The sequence below is a fragment of the Urocitellus parryii genome, chromosome 4 (genome assembly GCF_045843805.1).
Source record: "Urocitellus parryii isolate mUroPar1 chromosome 4, mUroPar1.hap1, whole genome shotgun sequence".
NCBI lineage: Eukaryota > Metazoa > Chordata > Mammalia > Rodentia > Sciuridae > Urocitellus > Urocitellus parryii.
In genome coordinates, this window is record NC_135534.1 from 141,791,844 (window position 1) to 141,810,470 (window position 18,627).

At 40.2% G+C, this 18,627-nt stretch overlaps 1 protein-coding gene across 1 annotated transcript in view; it reads right to left on the reverse strand.

Moving 5' to 3' along the window:
- The window catches only part of Mamdc2 (MAM domain containing 2), a 162,956-nt gene that overhangs the window by 60,043 nt on the left and 84,286 nt on the right, over positions 1-18,627 (reverse strand). Inside the window, exons 6-7 of the mRNA XM_026389255.2 lie at positions 9,433-9,689; positions 4,455-4,548 (exon numbers count right to left, since the gene is read on the reverse strand). Of these exons, the coding sequence (XP_026245040.2) occupies positions 4,455-4,548; positions 9,433-9,689 (351 nt within the window). The remainder of the gene's footprint in view (positions 1-4,454; positions 4,549-9,432; positions 9,690-18,627) is intronic.

Below are 18,627 nucleotides of genomic sequence, written 5' to 3' on the forward strand. Positions count from 1 at the left end.
TGGCAGTTTTTATTTCTAACCACTAAAGCACAAAAGCAACCAAGATGTCCTTCAGTAGGTGATGGGTGCAAATTGCGGCATATCAAGAAAATGGAACATTATTGCTGAAAAGAAATGAACTACTGAACCACCAAAAGACATAGAGGAAACTTAAATGCATATTACTAAGTGAAGGAACCAATATGAAATAGCTAAATACTATGAGTACATCTATACAGCATTCTGGAAAATGCAAAACTAAGGAGACAATAAAAAGATCAGCAGTTGGCAGGGCAGGGAGAGATATTCTGTATAACACTACAATGGGGAATATGTGTCAGTATAAATTTGTCCAAACCCATAAAATATACAATACCAAGAATGACCCTTAGTGTAAACTAGAATCTGGTTGACATTGATGTTTATTGGGGGAGAGGTATATAAAAAAATGTCTGTACTTTCTGCTCAATTTTTCTGTGAACTTAAAAGTCCTCTGAAAAATGAAGTCTATTAAAAAATAAAACAAAACTTGAAAGTAAGCAAGGATCATAGTAATGAACTGAGTCACCATGGGTGATTATATTGAGTGTCCTCATAGTGGGATTATATTGTTTTACTAAATACCTAGTCTTAGCAGCGGATTTGTCGGTGGTCTGATATAAACAAAATCTCAAAAGTTAACTTTAATACTAAATCTTCTTCCCCTAGAATGCTCATTTGCCCTCAGACAATATGCAGTTGTGGAAGATGGGGCAGAGGGCTTTTTTTTTTTTTTGACTCACATAGAGCTGCCTGGAGATCAGGGGTAGAGGCCAAGCCTTTGCTTCAAGCTTGTTTCTGGGTCAAGTGGTGATCACAAAATGAGCTGCTGGGGAGTGTTAATAACATATTTGAAGCACAGGAAGGAATCAGAAACAGATGGAAGCCCCTAAGCATCAGTTGATGATCAGGAAAAAAGATACAAAGCCCCATGAAGCAAGTTACCAGAAAAGCATCATCATGCAACTTTTAATTGCTGGCTTTCTGACATTTGAACTTCTTGGAAGTAAGAAGCTTTGAAAATAATCTAATTAGCTGGAGTGTGTTACAATTGAGAAGAACAGTTGGGGAGTGCTTCCCATCCTTTCCTCTGCTCCATGGAGTTCATGGAGACCAACTCATCATCAGTTCTATAGATCTGAGAGGCTCATCAGCCCCTGTAGTACTAAAAGAGAGACACTGTATATGGCTTGCTCTGAAGGCTGCTAAATTTGCAGGGCAGCTTTATTTCAAATAAGCCAGGCCCTAAAGTAGGTGGATAAAAACCAAAGCTGTCTTGGGGAAGAGTGAGTGGGACCTGGCATTCTCCTGGAGATCGTTGATGGTGGGGCTGGGCCACTGACTAGGCAGAGAAGATTCAAGGATTCAGGTAGTGATCCTCTGAGAGGAATACAGTGAGTGTCAGGGCTCTCTCCGACCTTCACCTGGGGATCAGGTGGACTCAAGCTCAGAGAAGATATTGGGCCTGCAAATGGCAGAGCAGTGGGGCTATCAGTTTGGGATTGGGCATCCAGGCAGGATTCCTAAAAGTGAACAGGATGGCTTGTGAGGCATTCAAAGACTTCTCAACCAAAAGGAGAGCATAGTTTTAGAGTGTTAGCTCCAGGTCAAGGGAATTTGTGATGTGCTATAATTCAAAGTGGGGAGGCAAGTATCACTGTTTTCTGGAAGAATCCCGGGGGGATATGTGATATTAGTGTTCAACATCTGTAATTATGTGATGCATTTCAGGTCTGTATTAACTTTAAAGCCAGCTAGATGGTGGGAATGTGATCCTTCACATGTTGAAATAATTCCTGTCTCAGACTACTAGAGAGATGAGGTAAGAAAACTCTAGATCCAGCTGGGGAAAGGAAAGACAAGAAGTCTGGAGCTACCCAAGATAAGGAAAAAAAGTTGGCACCTGTTATAAAACAGAAGGGCATAAACTATTTGTGAAATGCAAGATGAAGTATAAAAGTCAAAGGGTTAAGCTTCTAGAGACTCTGAGTCAGCCCCACAGCTGCTCAGTGAAGTGGATTCAGTTGACACACAGGCTGTGCCTGCTGCTGGTTTTCTTTCACTTCAGTCTGACCCCCTGTTCTTCAGAAAAGAGATGGGCATATTTTGAAAATTGAATTAATAATACTGTCTCACGACCAATCATTTTTTGGTCTCTTACTCTATGCTATGGCTGTAACAGACATTAACACATAAATCTTCCCAACCACTCTCTGAAACAGATTCTTCCATCCTTGCTCCATAGTTGTGAAAATGGAGTCTCAAAGAAATTAAATACCATGACCAACATCACACAGATTGTAAGTGGCAGAATAGGAATGTGAATCCAAATTCCCGGTTCTTAAGCATAACACTGCGATGATAGAACTAAACCACTTTAAAGCCAAGTTGGTGTGGTGGGAAGTTCTGAAGACCAGTAGGAAGCCTCCATGAACCTAATGGTATAAAAATGAATTCAGAGGGGGTTCCTGCAGGGAAGAGGTTTCTATGTGGGCTGTGTTTTTACAGACTGAAGGCCTACCAGACATATTAAATGGGTCTCATTTTGCTGGAATTTTTCCCTTTCACTAGTCAGACCACCAATGTAGTAGGCAAGAGCTTATACATATTCTAAATCTTTTTAAAAAGCAGAGCATTTATTAAGGTTGATCCCATTACCTCTCAGCTACTTCTTCATCTCACCCTCTATCCAGTGCAGATATTGAGTAAATATTTCTTCTCTCACATATATAACATGGTAATATAAAATTCAATATAACTGTCTAGTAACAGAGAAGAGGAACATCCTAAAAATACTGATAAAGAGGTTGTGAAATTATTGCTAACATAATTAAAATATTAGCTGGTGGAATTAAGAAGTCATCAAATTTTAGGAGAAGTGAAACAGTTTTGGTTTCTGTGTTTTTGTCAAACTTAGATACTCTTTGATATTATTTAGGTTCAATCACTTAAAATGTATAAAATGGGAGCTGGGTGTGTCACTCAGTGGTAGAATGCTTGTGTGAGAGCCCTGGGTTTTATATGTAGCACTCACATTCACACTTAAAAAATGATAAAACATGTAAATCCAGCCTGATTCTGTTCTTTACTTTTTGAGGAGGGGTGTATGAGGGATTGACCTCAGGGGCACTCCATCACTAAGTCACATCCCCAGCCCTATTTTGTATTTTATTTAGAGACAGGTCTCAGTGAGTTGCTTAGTGCCTTGCTTTTGCTGAAACTGGCTGTGAACTCATGATCCTTCAGCCTCAGCTTCAGGAGCCGCTGGGATTACAGACATGTGCCACCCCACCAAGCTATTTCCCTACTTTTTAAAAAATTAGAATTAGCAAAAAATTAGTTTAAGCAAATTAGATTTCTAATTTGGAGATAATAATTTAGCTCAAGTAGAAAATACTATTTTTCTCAGTCTTCTTGATAGTAGAATATATCTGAAACCCTGTTAAACTGACAAGCAAGTCTCTTTAAGTGAAAGTCAGGTTCAGAATTATTTCCTGGGTCTGAGGTTGAGGCTTAGTGGTAGAGCACCTACCTAGCATGTGTGAGGCACTGGGTTCAATCCTCAGCACCACATAAAAATGATAATAAAATAAAGGTATTGTGTCCATCTCTAACTAAGAAAAAAATTCTTTTTTTAAAAAAAGTTATTTCCCATGCTCCAAAACCTAGAACAAGTACTCATTAATAAGATGGGTGATCAGAGTGTCTCCCTGGGTCTCTCCAGGAAACAAATTCACTAACTGGTAAGGTCAATGCCATTGATCTAGGTTATCATTAATATATTGCCATCTTTCTTATTCTAAAACATTTATTTCATAATACATTTTGAGTCAATTTGCTTATCTATTTTCTCAGGAAGTAAAAAATCTTCTCTCCAAACACCAAAGTTATGGCACTGCAAAATTTTTCCATGATAAAATTATCTGAGGGTTCTTTTTGAAAGAGAAAGTAATTAAATTAAGAGATGTAATATTTAGTCAAAACTATTGTAGAAATATCTATCAACACTAACATCCTTACACATATTGGCATAAATCTTGGATACTTAAAGTTGGAAAGAGTTTTTTATAATCCTATTTGGTAGATTGTGAAAGTTTTTTCCCAGATCCTCAGCCACCCATTTATGGATCCAAGATATCCTTTAAAGAGAAAGATGGGCTGGAGTAAAATCGTGTTATTTAATTTTCTTTTTCCAGTAGGCAGGGAAGATGAAAATGCCTTAAGATATAACTGGCCTATGACTTCAGAAAAATTAGATTCACTCTGTGAGGGGAAAAAGAGGATAATAATCCCCTCCCAAATTACTTTTTGGTTAATTAATTTTTTAAGGATGAGAATGAGGAAATAAAAGATAATTTAAAGCAAGGCCTGACCACAGGCATCTATTGAGAAAAGACAATTCCAAATTGGGAAAAGAAGAAAAAGAGAACACTCACCTGTCTGATTTTGGCAGCTCACAGGAGAGAAAGAAATATCATCCACGGCAACATATCCTCCTTTGGGACCATTGAAAGCAACCTCAAAGATAACCTGGGAAGGAAAATTATATGCTTTCACCTGTTTACATATTTTCTGTTAAGCTGTTGGAAAAATGATATGTAAATCAAACCAGGTCAAATTATAAGTACCTATGTAATCATGTTCCCCAAAATAATTGTTTAGACAGTACCCTACTCAACCTCAAAGTCTCTGTTAGGGAGGATGAAATTGCTATAGTTTGGATGTATTTTCCCCTGAAAAGTTATATGTTGAGTAATACAAAAAAAAAAAAAAAACCCACAACAACAAAGTACATGTATAAAGGCATAAATTGGCATGAACATAATTTATATACAGAGATATGAAAAATTGTGCCCTACATGTGTAATAAGAGTTGCAATACTTTCCACTGCTGTCGTGTAGTTAAAAAATAAAAAAGAATTTTTTTAAAAAAAGTTATATGTTGAAATCTAATACCCAATATGATGGAATTTGGTGATGGGCCCTTTTGGGAATTGATTAGGTCATGGAGGTGGAGGCCTCATGCATGGGATTAGTGCCCTTCTAACAATCCCAAAGGAGATCATTGCCTTTTCCATCATGTGAGGACAGAGCGAGAAAGCCTGAACTATGAATCAGGAAACAGACCTTCACCAGACACCAGATCTGTCATTGGCTTGATCTTGGACTTCCCATAGGCCTCAGAAATATGAGAAATATTTCTGAAGTGGGGGCATGGTTCAGTGGTAGAGAACTTATCTAGCATGAGCAAAGCCCTGGGTTTGATCCTCAGAAACACACACACACACAAATGCCAGTGTTTATAAGCTACTCAATCTATGGCCTTTTGTTATAGCAGCCCTTGTAGACTATGTCAGAAACCTTAAATTGGTATTCACTGGTGGATTTCCTTCTTCTGTTAATATCAGCTTAAGTGCTTACCTTATTTCTGATAGAATTCTAGAAGTCATTAGCACTGTAAACTTTGATTAAAGAAAAAAATAGGCTAAGGGAAGAAAGCAGGCCAGGTTCTCCCCTGCTGTCCAAAGGTAACTAAGCCCTCCCAGTCTCTTTCCCTTCTCCCTACATGGAGTGTTAGATGAGGGCCTAGGCAAAGAAGTAGCAGTCAGAGAGGAGGACCCTGATCTCAGCATGGCTAGATGAGTTCCAATGGTTAGAAAACACCTGGGTCAATGAGTGAAATCCCTTCTGTTTTGCTTTTTACCTGCCACAACTCTGATCTCAATCAACTTTCTGCCTGTGACCATGGGGATCAGGGGTGGTCAACACAGCCTTTGCCTGTATGGGGAAAACCACCCAGGTCCACACAAGGTTTCACTGTATGAGTTTAAAGCATGAGAAGACCCAGTGTGGAGCAGGTCTTAAAACTTAAACACCTATCAGCACTAGGCAGGCAGGGTAAGCACAACAAGTGGGCTTGCTGTGGTGTAGACTCTTGAGAAAAGAAGCTTCATTGGTTGCTGGCCTATGGGAATGTTATGGCTGCTATGGGCTGAACTGGGTCCCCCAGCCAATTCACATGTTGAAGTCCTAACCCCATCACATTACTGTTACCTTATTTGGGAATAAGGTCATTGCAAATGCAATTAGTTAAGATGAGGTCATACTAGAGTAGGGAGGGCCTTTCATCCAAATGACTGGCATTCTTATAAAAAAAACAGGAAATATGGAGCTTGGAGCAGAGGCACACACCTGTAATCCCAACAGCTCGGGAGGCTGAGGCATCCTGGATCATGAGTTCAGAGCCAGCCTCAGCAAAAGTGAGGCACTAAGCAACTCAGTGAGACCCTGTCTCTAAAACACAAAATAGGGCTGGGGATGTGGCTCAGTGATCTAGTGCCCCTGAGTTAAATCCCTGGTACGTCCACACACAACAAAACAAAACAAAACAAAAAACCCCTGGGAAATATGAATGTGGAGAGAGACATACACAAAAAGAAAATGCCATGTGAAGATGAAGCAGAGACTTGTAAACCTAAGGATGCCAGCAAACCACCAAGGAAGAAGTAGGGAACAGATTCTCTTAGGGTCCTCAGAAGGAAAGTTCTGCTGACCCCTTGATATTGGACTTTAGGCCTCAAGGACTGCGAGACACTACATTTCTGTTTTGTAGGCACCCATTTTTGAGTGACCTCATTGTGGTAGTCCTAGAAAAAAATACAAGTCTAATGTCTCTGTGGCCAACACATTATCAAAAGGACTTGAACCTTTAGGTTTTATTTATAATTTTTGAATTTTTTAATGCTGGCAATTAATTAAAAGTGAAAACAATCAAATCAAAACCACAACAACAAAAAGACAAAGACAACAAAAAACCACTCTAGCATCCAGAAAAATAACTATGAGCTAAATTTGACCCATAGACTTTTAGTTTGTGGTCTCTTCTGCAAGAGAATAGTGCCTTGGAGGCAGAGAGACTAGAGTTCAAATCTTATTTTCATCACTAGTTAGGCAACTTAGATACATCAGTAAATCTCTCAGGGTCTTGCTTTTCTCATCTATTAAAACAGGCAAAATAACACCTCCCTTGAGGGACTGTGGGGTAGATTAAATTAGATAATGTATATAAAGATACTAGTACAGCGTCAGGTATGTAAGAAGCTCTGAACTAGTTTTGTATCTTTTCCTTCAGCTTAACTCCCTCTTGAACTTACTCAAGTTCAAGCTCAATTAGCCACTAATTAGCCTGAACAGATCCATCCATTCTTTCTTTCTTTCTTTCTTTCTTTCTTTCTTTCTTTCTTTCTTTCTTTCTTTCTTTCTTCTTTCTGGACTCCATTTCTTCAATTTTGCAAAAAGGAGATTGGATTAGATGGTTCGTAAGGACCCTTTTAGCTTAATCACAATGGTCTTAGAGGGACCTGGTATCCAGACTCTCCAAAGTCCATGGGGAACCCTGTAAGCTTCTCTTGACCACAGAAAAGGGTTATAAATGAAGGAACAAATGAATGAAGAAACAGATGAATGAAAGAATATATGAGAGGGGCAAATTAAGTATACAAATTGACCCAGATCCTTGACATTGAGCTTTCAATGCACTGACTGGTAAAGCAAACAAATTGTCCACATTGAGTAGGTAGATTAAGGATAATGTTTCTGATGAGGATATGCTAATCACAGTCCACATGCCAATGTGTTTTTTCTTGTTCTAAAAATTTCCAATGTTTGTTTTCCTTTTTAAAAATTTATTTGAGAATATGGTGACATTAAATTCTCTGATTTCTGTTGGACAAGTTTCTTTTCTTGGCAACTAGCAAGAGCAAATAATACCAGTGAATAGGTTCAGACCAGTGGAACAAAACCACATTCATGTGGACTCAAAGATGTGTTTAAATTTAGTAGTTTTGGGCATTGTAACTTCTCAAGTATTGATTTAAAAAATTTCAGCAACATTTCACTCATACAAAGGTTATCTGAGCAGAGTTCATGGTCAGAGGAGAGGAAATGGTAAAGAAAAGACTGTGAGGATGTATGAGTGAGTGAGTGTGTGTGTGCCATGTGTGTGTGACTCACTTGACTTTAATAGAAAGGAAATGTTCTGAAGCAGTACATGCATTTCTTTTCCTCCTTGAAATCCAAACACACAGAAAATTTTCCACTGGGCTACAAGAGCAAATTGGTCAGACTTTGGGTTAGGAAATAGCCCACAAGCTACAAAAAAAAAAAAAAAAAGGAAAAGAAAGAAAAGAAAACAACAAATCCACTACGACCTCTCTGGGGCCATTCGGGGGTGGGGAGAAGAGGAAGATAAGAAGGAGGTGGGAGAGTGTCAGGCATGCCATCAGTAGATGGATCACATCAGAAACCAAGACCCAATCCCAGCATTCTCTGCAGCCCTACAGCAGGCTAGCAGATGGCACCACTGAAAAGCAGCCAGAAGAATAATCTAGTTCTTTTGCACTTTAAAGGAAACCAAGGAAGACATTACAAAAGCATAAAGTGAGAAGTAGGGGGTATTAAAAACTTGTGGTACCTAAGACTCCACTTACAGCTCCAGGTCCTTAGAGCATATCTTTCATGTATAGCAACCACAATGCTATCTGATCCTCCAGGTCCCATGGGTCCTCAGACAGAGCTGAGCCTCCTCCTACAGCTGTGGGTCAGATTTTAGTCTAGGAAATTTCCTAAGCTCTCTGGCATTCACCAGCTGTGTGACCTAAAAAAAGATGTCAACTTTCTTGGACACTCTGTTTCTCCTTTTTCATCTGTAAATATGGGGATAATTTTACCATTTTATTGGATAATAAGTCTTGAAAGTACTTAAAAGTTATCAAACATATACATGGATATATACTAATATGTATGCTTAGAGAAAGATCTACAAGGATAAACACCAAAATGTTAGTGTTCTTCATTTTTGTGGGATTGGCCTGGGGCATTTTAACTTACTTTGCTTCTTTGAATTTTGTAATTCTGCATTGCACATTTATCATTTATATAACTGTAAAAACAGTTGTAAGATAAATGTATCAAGATTTGTTTCAAATTAGGGCTTTAATAGTAAGTTTGTTTTTGATTTTATGACATTATTTATGCTGCAAAGAAAGGATTTAGGTCAGTTTTTTTTCTAGAAAGATAATTCTCTTAGTTAAGGGAAACCTTCAAAACTGCTTTGGGGAATGGAATTCAGGAACTGGTTGCTGTTGCTTATTTCCATCTTAGAACTTTCCATGGTCATAATGCAAGGTTCAGAGGGAACACATGCCTAGGAAATCTAGTCGGTAGACCTCAACCCTCGCTTTTGATGGTCAGTGCAAAATAAAATAAAACTTTAAAAAGAAATTCAATGCATGCCCACCTTAAAAGAAAGATTGAGAGGCAGCAGGAAAAGAAGACTGACAGGTGTTGTGTGTGGACCTCCCTGCCAGTGTGTGGGTTGGTCCCCAAAGCAACACCTGCTCAGGGCACACCTACCTCCATGGGGTAAAGAGCGCTGAACTCGACCTCTGCAAGGTTCCAGTCTGCGTTCCCTGGATTGTCCACTTTCCAGATCTCCTCATACAGGCCGGCCACATCCCGAGTGTAAAGGGAAAAGACGTTGTCATTCCCCTGCTGGAGCTGGTAATAGAAGGACAGGCAGCCAGACATGGGGGCCGTGGTCATGGGGGAGATGAGCTGAGCCACCTCCTGGAAGTGCTTGACGTAAACTGAGTCCACGTACATGTAGTGGCCTGAAAAATCACATAGGGAACACAGGGTGAGAGCTGATGACAAAACGGTAGGATTCTGGGATTCACTTCAACATCATCCAGGGGAGTGGTGTGGTGGAGAGGGAGTGGAGGGGTCATAGATGAAAGCGGTCTGGCCATGAGTGGATAAATGTTGCAGCTGGGAGACAGGCCCATGGGGCTCATTGTTCCCTGTAAATACCGGATGAGAACCATTCTTTTTATTTCCCTTACTTTTTCTTCCTTTTTATTCCCGGGGTGCTGGGAATTGAATCCAGGGCCTCTCTCATGCTAAATGAGTGATCATCTATTGAGCTATATCCCCAGCCCAGCTTAACCTTACTCTCCTTACCCCATTGGAAAGTTTCCTTCTTTATTCACTTTTTTTCCAATGTTTTTTCATTGGTGCGTTGTAATTTTACATAATACCGGGATTCATGATTTCATATTTGTACATGTACATAATTTGAGTACCCTCACTTTTAATTGAAGTAATACACATATAGAAAGAAAAATGTGATTTCTGCAAGCAAAGTGCTTGAATATTACAGGATGGACACACCCATGGGAAGAAACAGAACAATGCCTCAGAAGTCACAGCCTCCCAAGCCTTAGTTGAGTTATAAAGACTTCAAAAGTATACAAAGCATACTATCTATTCTTAGAAGGCATAGAGAGACACACTTGGGCATCTTTACAATTTATGCAAAATGTCGCTGTGTGTTTTTTGAATGAAACTAAAACGATATTCCAACTAGATGGCAATTTGTGTGTGTCATAAATGAACCATGTAGGCTAATCAGCACTGCAGGTAGGACTAGGATTTGGAAGTCTGGTCTTTTGATAATATTCTCAGCAGAACCTGGTGTTACCACCTGGCAGGTGCAGAGGCTGATCTTCACTAGAGGCCACAAACAGAAAAACCGTGTGGCAGAATGGGGAGAGCTTTGGTTCAGCATTGAAAAGAACTGAGTTTGACTCCTGTGTTATTTCTTATGAGCCCTGTGATCTTGAGGAAGTTTCTGAATTTGTCTGGGCATCAATTTCCTGATCTGTAAAATGAGAATCAAATATAGTCATTCTTTGGTATTATGTGGGATTGGTTCTAACAGCCCCTGAGGATACTCAAATCTGTGAATGTTCAAGTCCCTTAGAAAAAAAAATGGAGTAGTATTTGCATATAACCTATGCTCATCCTCCCTTACACTTGAATCCACCTCTCAATTGCTTATAATACTTAGTGCAAAGTAAATACCATGTAAATAGTTGTTATTGGGTATTGTTAAGGAAATAGTAGCAAGAAAAATTCTGTAAATGTTTAGTAAAGATGCAATTATTTTCCCTGAATATTTTTGGTCTTGGTTGAATTCATGAATTCATGAAACCCCTGGATAGAGAGGGCTGACTGTACTTCCCTCCCAGGGTCAACAGGAATACATATGTAAATTACAATAGGAATACAATAAGATTACATTTGTAAAGTTGTTTAGCATTTGCACAGCACATTGTAATTGCCTGACAGATTATAATGAAATAATCTTGCCACTCATAGAACTACACTTGCCCAATAGTCTGTTTTGTATAAGGGGTGGCTGCTATTATTCACAATTTTGCATTAATTTATTGAAGCTGTGACTGAGAAGGGGTATGTAATATAGCTTGTGCAGAATGTTCTATTTATAAGCTCAGAACAATTACAACTTAATATCTTTAATCTAATAAGATTAATTAATCTAATAACATAGTGCCTGGTTAATAAGAATTCCTTTCCCTTGGCAAAAAAGAAATAAAAATATTAGGAACAATACAGTATATGTAGTTCACACACTGGGTATTTACTTTGCATCTAGCACACTGCCCGGTATGGAAAGCCCTCAACACATGGTTATTCAGAGCACGAACACAGTCTGAGAAAGGTTGTCACTCACAAAGTAGAGGAAAGATGGACAGATCCAAGCTCACTTTCTCCTCGTGGCAAACTGTTCAACCCCTGGCATAATCTCCCTTATGTAAATGTAATTTCTCTTATCATCTTGCCAAGCCATGCAACTGTGAATCAATAGAGATCACAAACTCAGATGCTCAGAGGAACCAGCCAGATTAAGTGTACTCCAGAAGTGGACTGAACCAGGGAGAAAATAGAAGCTGGTGAATTAGTTACCAGCATTGGAGATCATATTTCCTCAGCAACAAGAAACAGAAAAGCTTCTCTGGAAAAAAATCAGATAACTGGATAGGGCTAGGCCCGTATTCTCAAGTAGCAATAATCAGATGTCAGTAAGGAGCCTGTCCCTTGCATGGACATGTGTTCTGATGCCTCTAGGCCTAGACTTTCTCACAGAAGCTCAAAATCCAGTTTTGTGTGGTAAACCAATCAAGTTTTAAATATGTTCCCTGTGTTTGCTAGGACTGGCAAAACAAAATATGGCAATACCGGGTGACTTAGACTAAGAAAACTTATTGTCTCACAGTCCTGGAGGCTGGAAGTTAGAGATCAGGGTGTCAGCAGGGTTGGTTGCATCTGAGGGAAGAATCTGTCCTAGGTCTCTCTCCTACTTCTGTGGTTTACTGATAATCTTTGGCATTCCTTGGCTTGTGACTCTCTGTCTTTACAAAGACTGTTCTCCCTATCTGTGTATCTCTCCCTATGTCCAAAGTTGTTCTTTTCCTAAGAACACTAGTCATATTGGACTAGGGCCTCACCCTTCTCCAGCATGACCTCATATTCTTTAATTACATATGCAATGACCCTATTTCCAAATAAAGTCATATTCGGAAGTATTAGGCATTTTGGGGCAGCACAAGTTACCCTATAACAAAACCTCCTACCATCATTTTTTAAACTTATGCGTACCAAATAAACATATCTTTAGACTGGACATGGCTACTGGAGTCCACTTGGCCACCTCTGGGGAGGAATTTTAAAGGAAGAATCAGAGTGCCAGACTAGGTAGAATCAATGAACCTCTGATATGGAAGGGAGGACACTCCTTCTTATCCCAAACTCAAATGATCTCTAAAGCAGTTCTGGAGGCCAGCTAGCCTCAACTGGAACATTTTAGTAATGGAGAATGCATGTTACCAACTAGCCTCTTTAATATGACTCCATTGCCTAAGATCTCATGTGATGATCCAGTGCAGAGATGAGATCTTCATTGCCTTTTTGGGGATTGAACTCAGGGGCACTTGAACATTAAGCCACATCCTCAGCCCTATTTTGTGTTTTATTTAGAGACAGGTTCTCACTGAATTGCTTAGTGCTTTGCTTTTGCTGAGTCTGGCTTTGAATTTGTGATCCTCCTGCCTCAGCCTCCTGAGCTGCTGGGATTACAGATGTGCATTACCGTGCCTGGCTTCCTTGCCTTTCGAATATGTTTACCAGTAAGATAGAATCTCTTTGCAAGATATGCCTCCCAGAGAACTGAGTAGAGGAGAATGAGCTATAAAAACTTTGTTTCCTTGATTCCTCATTTGGGGTGGACATGAAAGTGGGCCACTGAATTCCCATCAAGAAAACTTTCTGTAGTGACATAATTGCCTGTCAGTCTCCAGTTGCCTCCCCTTTGGATCCACAACAGTGTTTGTACCAAGGCCCATCAGTCTGGGCTGCTCTCAGGCCACAAGGGGACTAAAGCAGAACCATCCCACCTTCCAGGGGCTTCTCAGAAACTTCTCGGCCTGGCCTCTCCTCTTTCTCAGGATTTGCATCTGGTGCTGAAGGTTTGCCAAAACCAGGACCACATTATGACTTTTTGGGGCCTGGGCACTTTCTCTTCCTCCGTAACTATATTAAAAATTGTAGTCTGTGTTTGCATTAGTATAAAGATGAATGTAACCTAGGCTGGGTTTGTTATTGTATTTGTGATCACCATGTTCATTTTCTGGTCTGGTTTTAAAATAATAAAAATTAAAACATTGTTGTGGACCCCTAAAATAGCATGGCTTCTAAGGCACCGTGTCTACTGTGCCTAATGGGTATATACTGTTCCCAGCTATTCAGGCTCCTTTTCCCAAGTCCTTCACAGATATATTCTCTAATATGTCTCTTTACCTTTTAATCCCAGCTTAGTGTTTGCTTCTCAGAGGATCAAACTGATCCAGCCACGAAGAGGGAAATCATTCTGCCCAGGGTGAGGAGCATCTATCTCCAAAGATTCTAGAAGTTTTTCAATGAATCTAAAAAACTTCACGAATCTACTTGAAGCTATGCATTCTACTTTTGAAGTATGCTATAACTGTGCTGTGCAAGATACATTTCTCACCTCCAGCCCTTTTATAAATTCCTCTGCCTTGCAGCTAACAGACATCTGATAGTCTTTTTTAAAGACAGTTACTCACCTGCTGTGTGGACAATATTTTACCCTGAATGTGCAGTTGAAGTGCCCCATTAACAACTCACACTCCTGATGTGAGGCCAAGTGAACCACAATCACATTTCTGATCCAAAAAGCATCCAGCAAACACAATGTGACCTGCCCAACGTGAGTCAGAGAGACTGCCGGGAATCAGCCCAAGACTGCTGACACCAAGTCTCACATGGAACCACAAGACTAGACCACATTCTGTTGGCCTCCTTTCCTTTCCATCGTTCATATGTGGCTAGAGTTGGGTACTAATTACTGTCAATCTGAATAACACTAATTTTCTCACTGGGAAGCACAAAGCTGCTCATCACCTCTGTTGAAAGGGTGAAGGGGATTCTCAAGGCACCCTTCAGATATCTGCCCCAGGAGTCCAGGCTGGAGGGACAGCAGCAGCCCTGGGAGTGTAGCATCTGTACAGTCTGCTCTGAGGGGAGGAGCCAGTGGTTGGGTGGGTGCAGATGGCATTTGTGCTTCTTTTGAAGGAGAATACAGAAGGCAGCCTGGAGTTCTTGGGAAGTATTGTCCAGTGTATGGTATTATGGGAATTTCCCTTCTGAGGTCAATGAAATTCGGGCCTTTTTTTTCTGACCCAAGTGCTTGAGCTTCCAGAACCTCTGGGAGGCACAATTTTTGTAAGCTCAAGATTTGAGTTGGACGAAACTACTTTAGGTATGAGACTGGAGTCGATGGGCTCTAAGTTGACAGGATCCTATAATCAACCAAATTATTGTGGGATCCTGAGGTCAGGGATCTTAAAGAATTAAAACCTTAAAAATGAAAGATTCTGGATAGGGGAACAATTGGGTTCTGAATAGGATTAAGAATCCAAAGTTTATTGCTACTCCAAGGAACTCTGTGCTACATGTCAATAGTCAGATTGGAAGTCATTATATTATTTCCTGATTCTGGGTTATATACAAGAAGCCTGAGGTTTCTAGAGAAAAAACAACTCCCAATTTCAGCTAAAAGATTACAACTCTCAATAACGCCAGGTAAAGCCCAGGTTCCCTTGGGATTCGGCCTGAGTGACGATACATGTACAATCGCTTCTGAAGAGGACTTTCCTTCCTCTCTTGCAGCAGGCCTCTGGATTAGCTAAACTTTTCAAGTGGAACCAGTGGCTGCTTGTAGTCAGCCATTTTCTCTTGAATTAGAAAAAGAACTTTGAGGGCAATTCCTAAACATTTAATTTCAAACAGCGTGGCTCACCAGTATTCCCTAAAGATTGCCCGTGGTTTGGCCATGATGCCAAAGGCATCCTTTAACTCAGCTGTGATTTGGTTCTATTGGCCACATTTATACTCCAGTTGCTTTGTCTGTTTCACGGTCACTTGCTGTCTGGACAAGCCACCTCCCTGATGAGGGAGACAACTTGGTTTGAAGAAACACATAGAAATATGCACTGGTCTGCCACCATGGTGAGCAGGCAGCACCCAAAGACATGCCTATTTTCCTGCTCCATAAATCCAACAGTTATTTATGTTCATGAATCTTTAGTTTGATGGGTTTGGGAAATTTTTACTATCATAGAGTTGGACTGTAGTCCTTTCCACACAGATTTCAAGGATCACATAAATGTAAAGTAAGAGGAACTTCTGGTCTCTACTAAGACCTCTGGCTGAGAACAATGGAAGAGACAAACATCTATTTTCTAAAGAGGGGTGACAGATCATCAATATGCTAAGTGGCAGCACCTGGTACTAAGACTACCCTACCAATTTTAACCCGTCTCTCCCTTCCAATCTGTATATATGAGAAGTAAAAAGATGGATCAGAGAGATTGGGGGTGGGGTTTCTTTGAAAAGAGTTGTCACATAGTTGACTTGCTCTGCTTCATTTTGATCTTTCAAGGGAGAAGAAGGGACTAGCTTTCCCTTTCTTACCCTGACGCAGGGAGGAAGCTTAAGGGAGCCCGTCATAGATGGGGTGAAGGAGGGATACTGTCACTTAGCCTCATCCTTTCCTGTATGTGCAGAAGTTTCTAGGCTCTGCAGCTGCTTTGGGCTTGAGATGAAGGTGATCAGAGTGCTTGAGAGAAGTCGATCAGTTAAAAACTGGAGTTCACAGTGTACAGAGACAAGTGTCTGACCCAGGATTGCACACAGCTAAAGGCAATAAGCTGACTGCAGGGACCTGTGGGGACAGAGTGAAGAGAAAGGATTTTTGTTGCCAAGGAGCTCCACTTCTAGAATTTGATGGTGCAAAGATATTGCATTTTCCCTTAGCCTAAGTGGGCAAGTTAGAAGGTAGCTAGGCTAGAGTACCTTGGAAGGACTCTTCTCAAGAGGATCGCCTGCCAGCGTGGTAATTCCCATAGAAAGGGGCTGGTGGCCTGTCCCATCACTCACAGGAACTGAAGTGGATTCCTAGATAGCCTGCTAGAGAGTGCATCATTGCCATCCGGAAATTGTAAAGTGGGATTCCCATTGGCCATGGGAGAAGTGTCCAGAATTTGATCACCAGCAGTGTGAAGAGCCTTAACTCCAGATTAAATAGCACCAGGGAAGTAATACTTTTGTCTCTGACCCCTTCTTTCAGTTTTGTGCATTTTAGGTTTGATTGAATTTAATCCTTGAAAATGAGGCTTCCTGTGAATCTGTGAAAATGCCTAGAAACCATGGTAAGTCCTCCTGGGAGGGGGAGGGGATCCAGCAGAGCCTGCACCTAGGCAAGGCTGGGGAAGTGAGCAAAGCTGCTCCTCCCTGAGGGCTATGCCATGACCCAAATTGATCCATGCACAGAGCGAAGGAACAGGTCCTGTTAACATGTCTCTGGAGCTCAATCCAGACCAAAATGAGAAAAGAGTGTCCAGACTTATGGAGACATGATCCATCCTCTCATGGTCTCTGACAGAATAAAATAATTCTAGCCTTATTTTAGACCTTACCTTGTCTGACTCCTTTCAGAGTAACTCTCTGAGCAGACTTGATTTAAAAATTTTGGCAAAGAAATGAGTTTCCCTTATTATTTTTCTAGCATTTATCATCTTTTTGCTAAGGCACGTAGAAACAGTAATGATCTGAGCTGTCAATAGGTTACCTCCTGAAAGATTTTTTTTTCACTTCATAAAATATTAACAAACAAAGAAACCCATGTGTGATGAATCAGAATCAAGTAAAGGAAAAAAAGAACCAGGATAAAATCTCATCCCCTCCAGTATTATGGAGAAGTCCCACTACAACTCTTACTGTGTATCTTATCTGGTTCTATCATTTGACAAGAACTTGGGGACATAGTATTCATTTAAAAATTGTGACTCACCCTTTGGGACAAAATGTTAAAAACACACAAGGCAAATGAAAGGAAACTCATATCTACAGTGTGTTTTGTAGATATTACATCCACTGTTCCCTTTCCTGCAACACAAAGACCAGTGTCCTGCTAGAAAGACCTTCCTCAACCCCTCTGCAGTGCTGATGATCCTGAGCAGGTGCCCAGCTCTCCTTGCCCCTGCTCTATTGCTCCAGTTTTTAACCTGAAGGTAAAAGGCATGAGCTGTTTCTAGTACATGAATGAACATGAGATGAGTTCATATAGAGCAAAATCTGCTGCTGCAGGCAGACATCTGAACCATTTGATCTTTACTTTGACACCCAAATTGATAGAGCTCAGGGAAAATCAATATACCCAGCAGAAGGCAAATGAAATAAGAGAGGCCACCTCTATCCTTTTTGAGCATTGGAATATTTCTTTCTTTCTACTTTTTTTTTTTTAAAGAGTGATCCTGAGCCAATCTTTAAGTCACATGGCCATAGTTCTTCAAGTAAACTATTTTAGAGTCTTTAGAATTTATAATTTTTAGCCCCTATTCCCCCACTTCTCCATCACACTCAATTTATATATGTAATATGAGAAAGACCTGGGAGTCCAGGTGTGTATGTTTGTGTGTGTGTGTGTGTGTGTGTGTGTGTGTGTGTGTGTGAGAGAGAGAGAGAGAGAGAGAGAGAGAGAGAGAGAGAGAGAGAGAGATGAGAGAGCTGTTTTCTAATGAATGGGAAAAATATCAGTCCAAAAACCAAAGACAAATTGGAGTGAAATATCAGAGAAGATTTGGAATAAGTAGGTGGAATGTATGCATCCAAGCTTCCTGCTAATCATAAGCAGGAACATTTCTGGGGATCTGGGATTTAGTCTGTCATCATGCACAGGCCACATTAATCTTCCCCTTAATTCATCTGGCTGGCTGAATTTCAGTTTGCCATTACTTCCTCTAGAAAGCCTTCCCAAGCCCCCAAATTGAGGCAATATTTTTTTTTGTCGTCATTGTTTTTTCCCCCCCTGTAGGCCTATATCATTTATTTCATGCCTCTGTTAGTCACGTGTTACTGCGTATGCTTATCTAGCATTTTGATATTCAAGTAATTTAAGAAATGCTATAGCATACATTAGCACAGAATACATGAAAGGCACAAGATATCCTGAAATAAAGAAATCTGTTTAGCTGTTTTAAACTCAGAATTTCCCCAGTTTATCTGACCATATATTGTCCTTCTTCCTTCATATAAAGATTAGCATCCACAAAAACTGGTATTCTGGGGAAGAGCATTTTAGAAAAGTTGGTTTCCATATTTATTTGA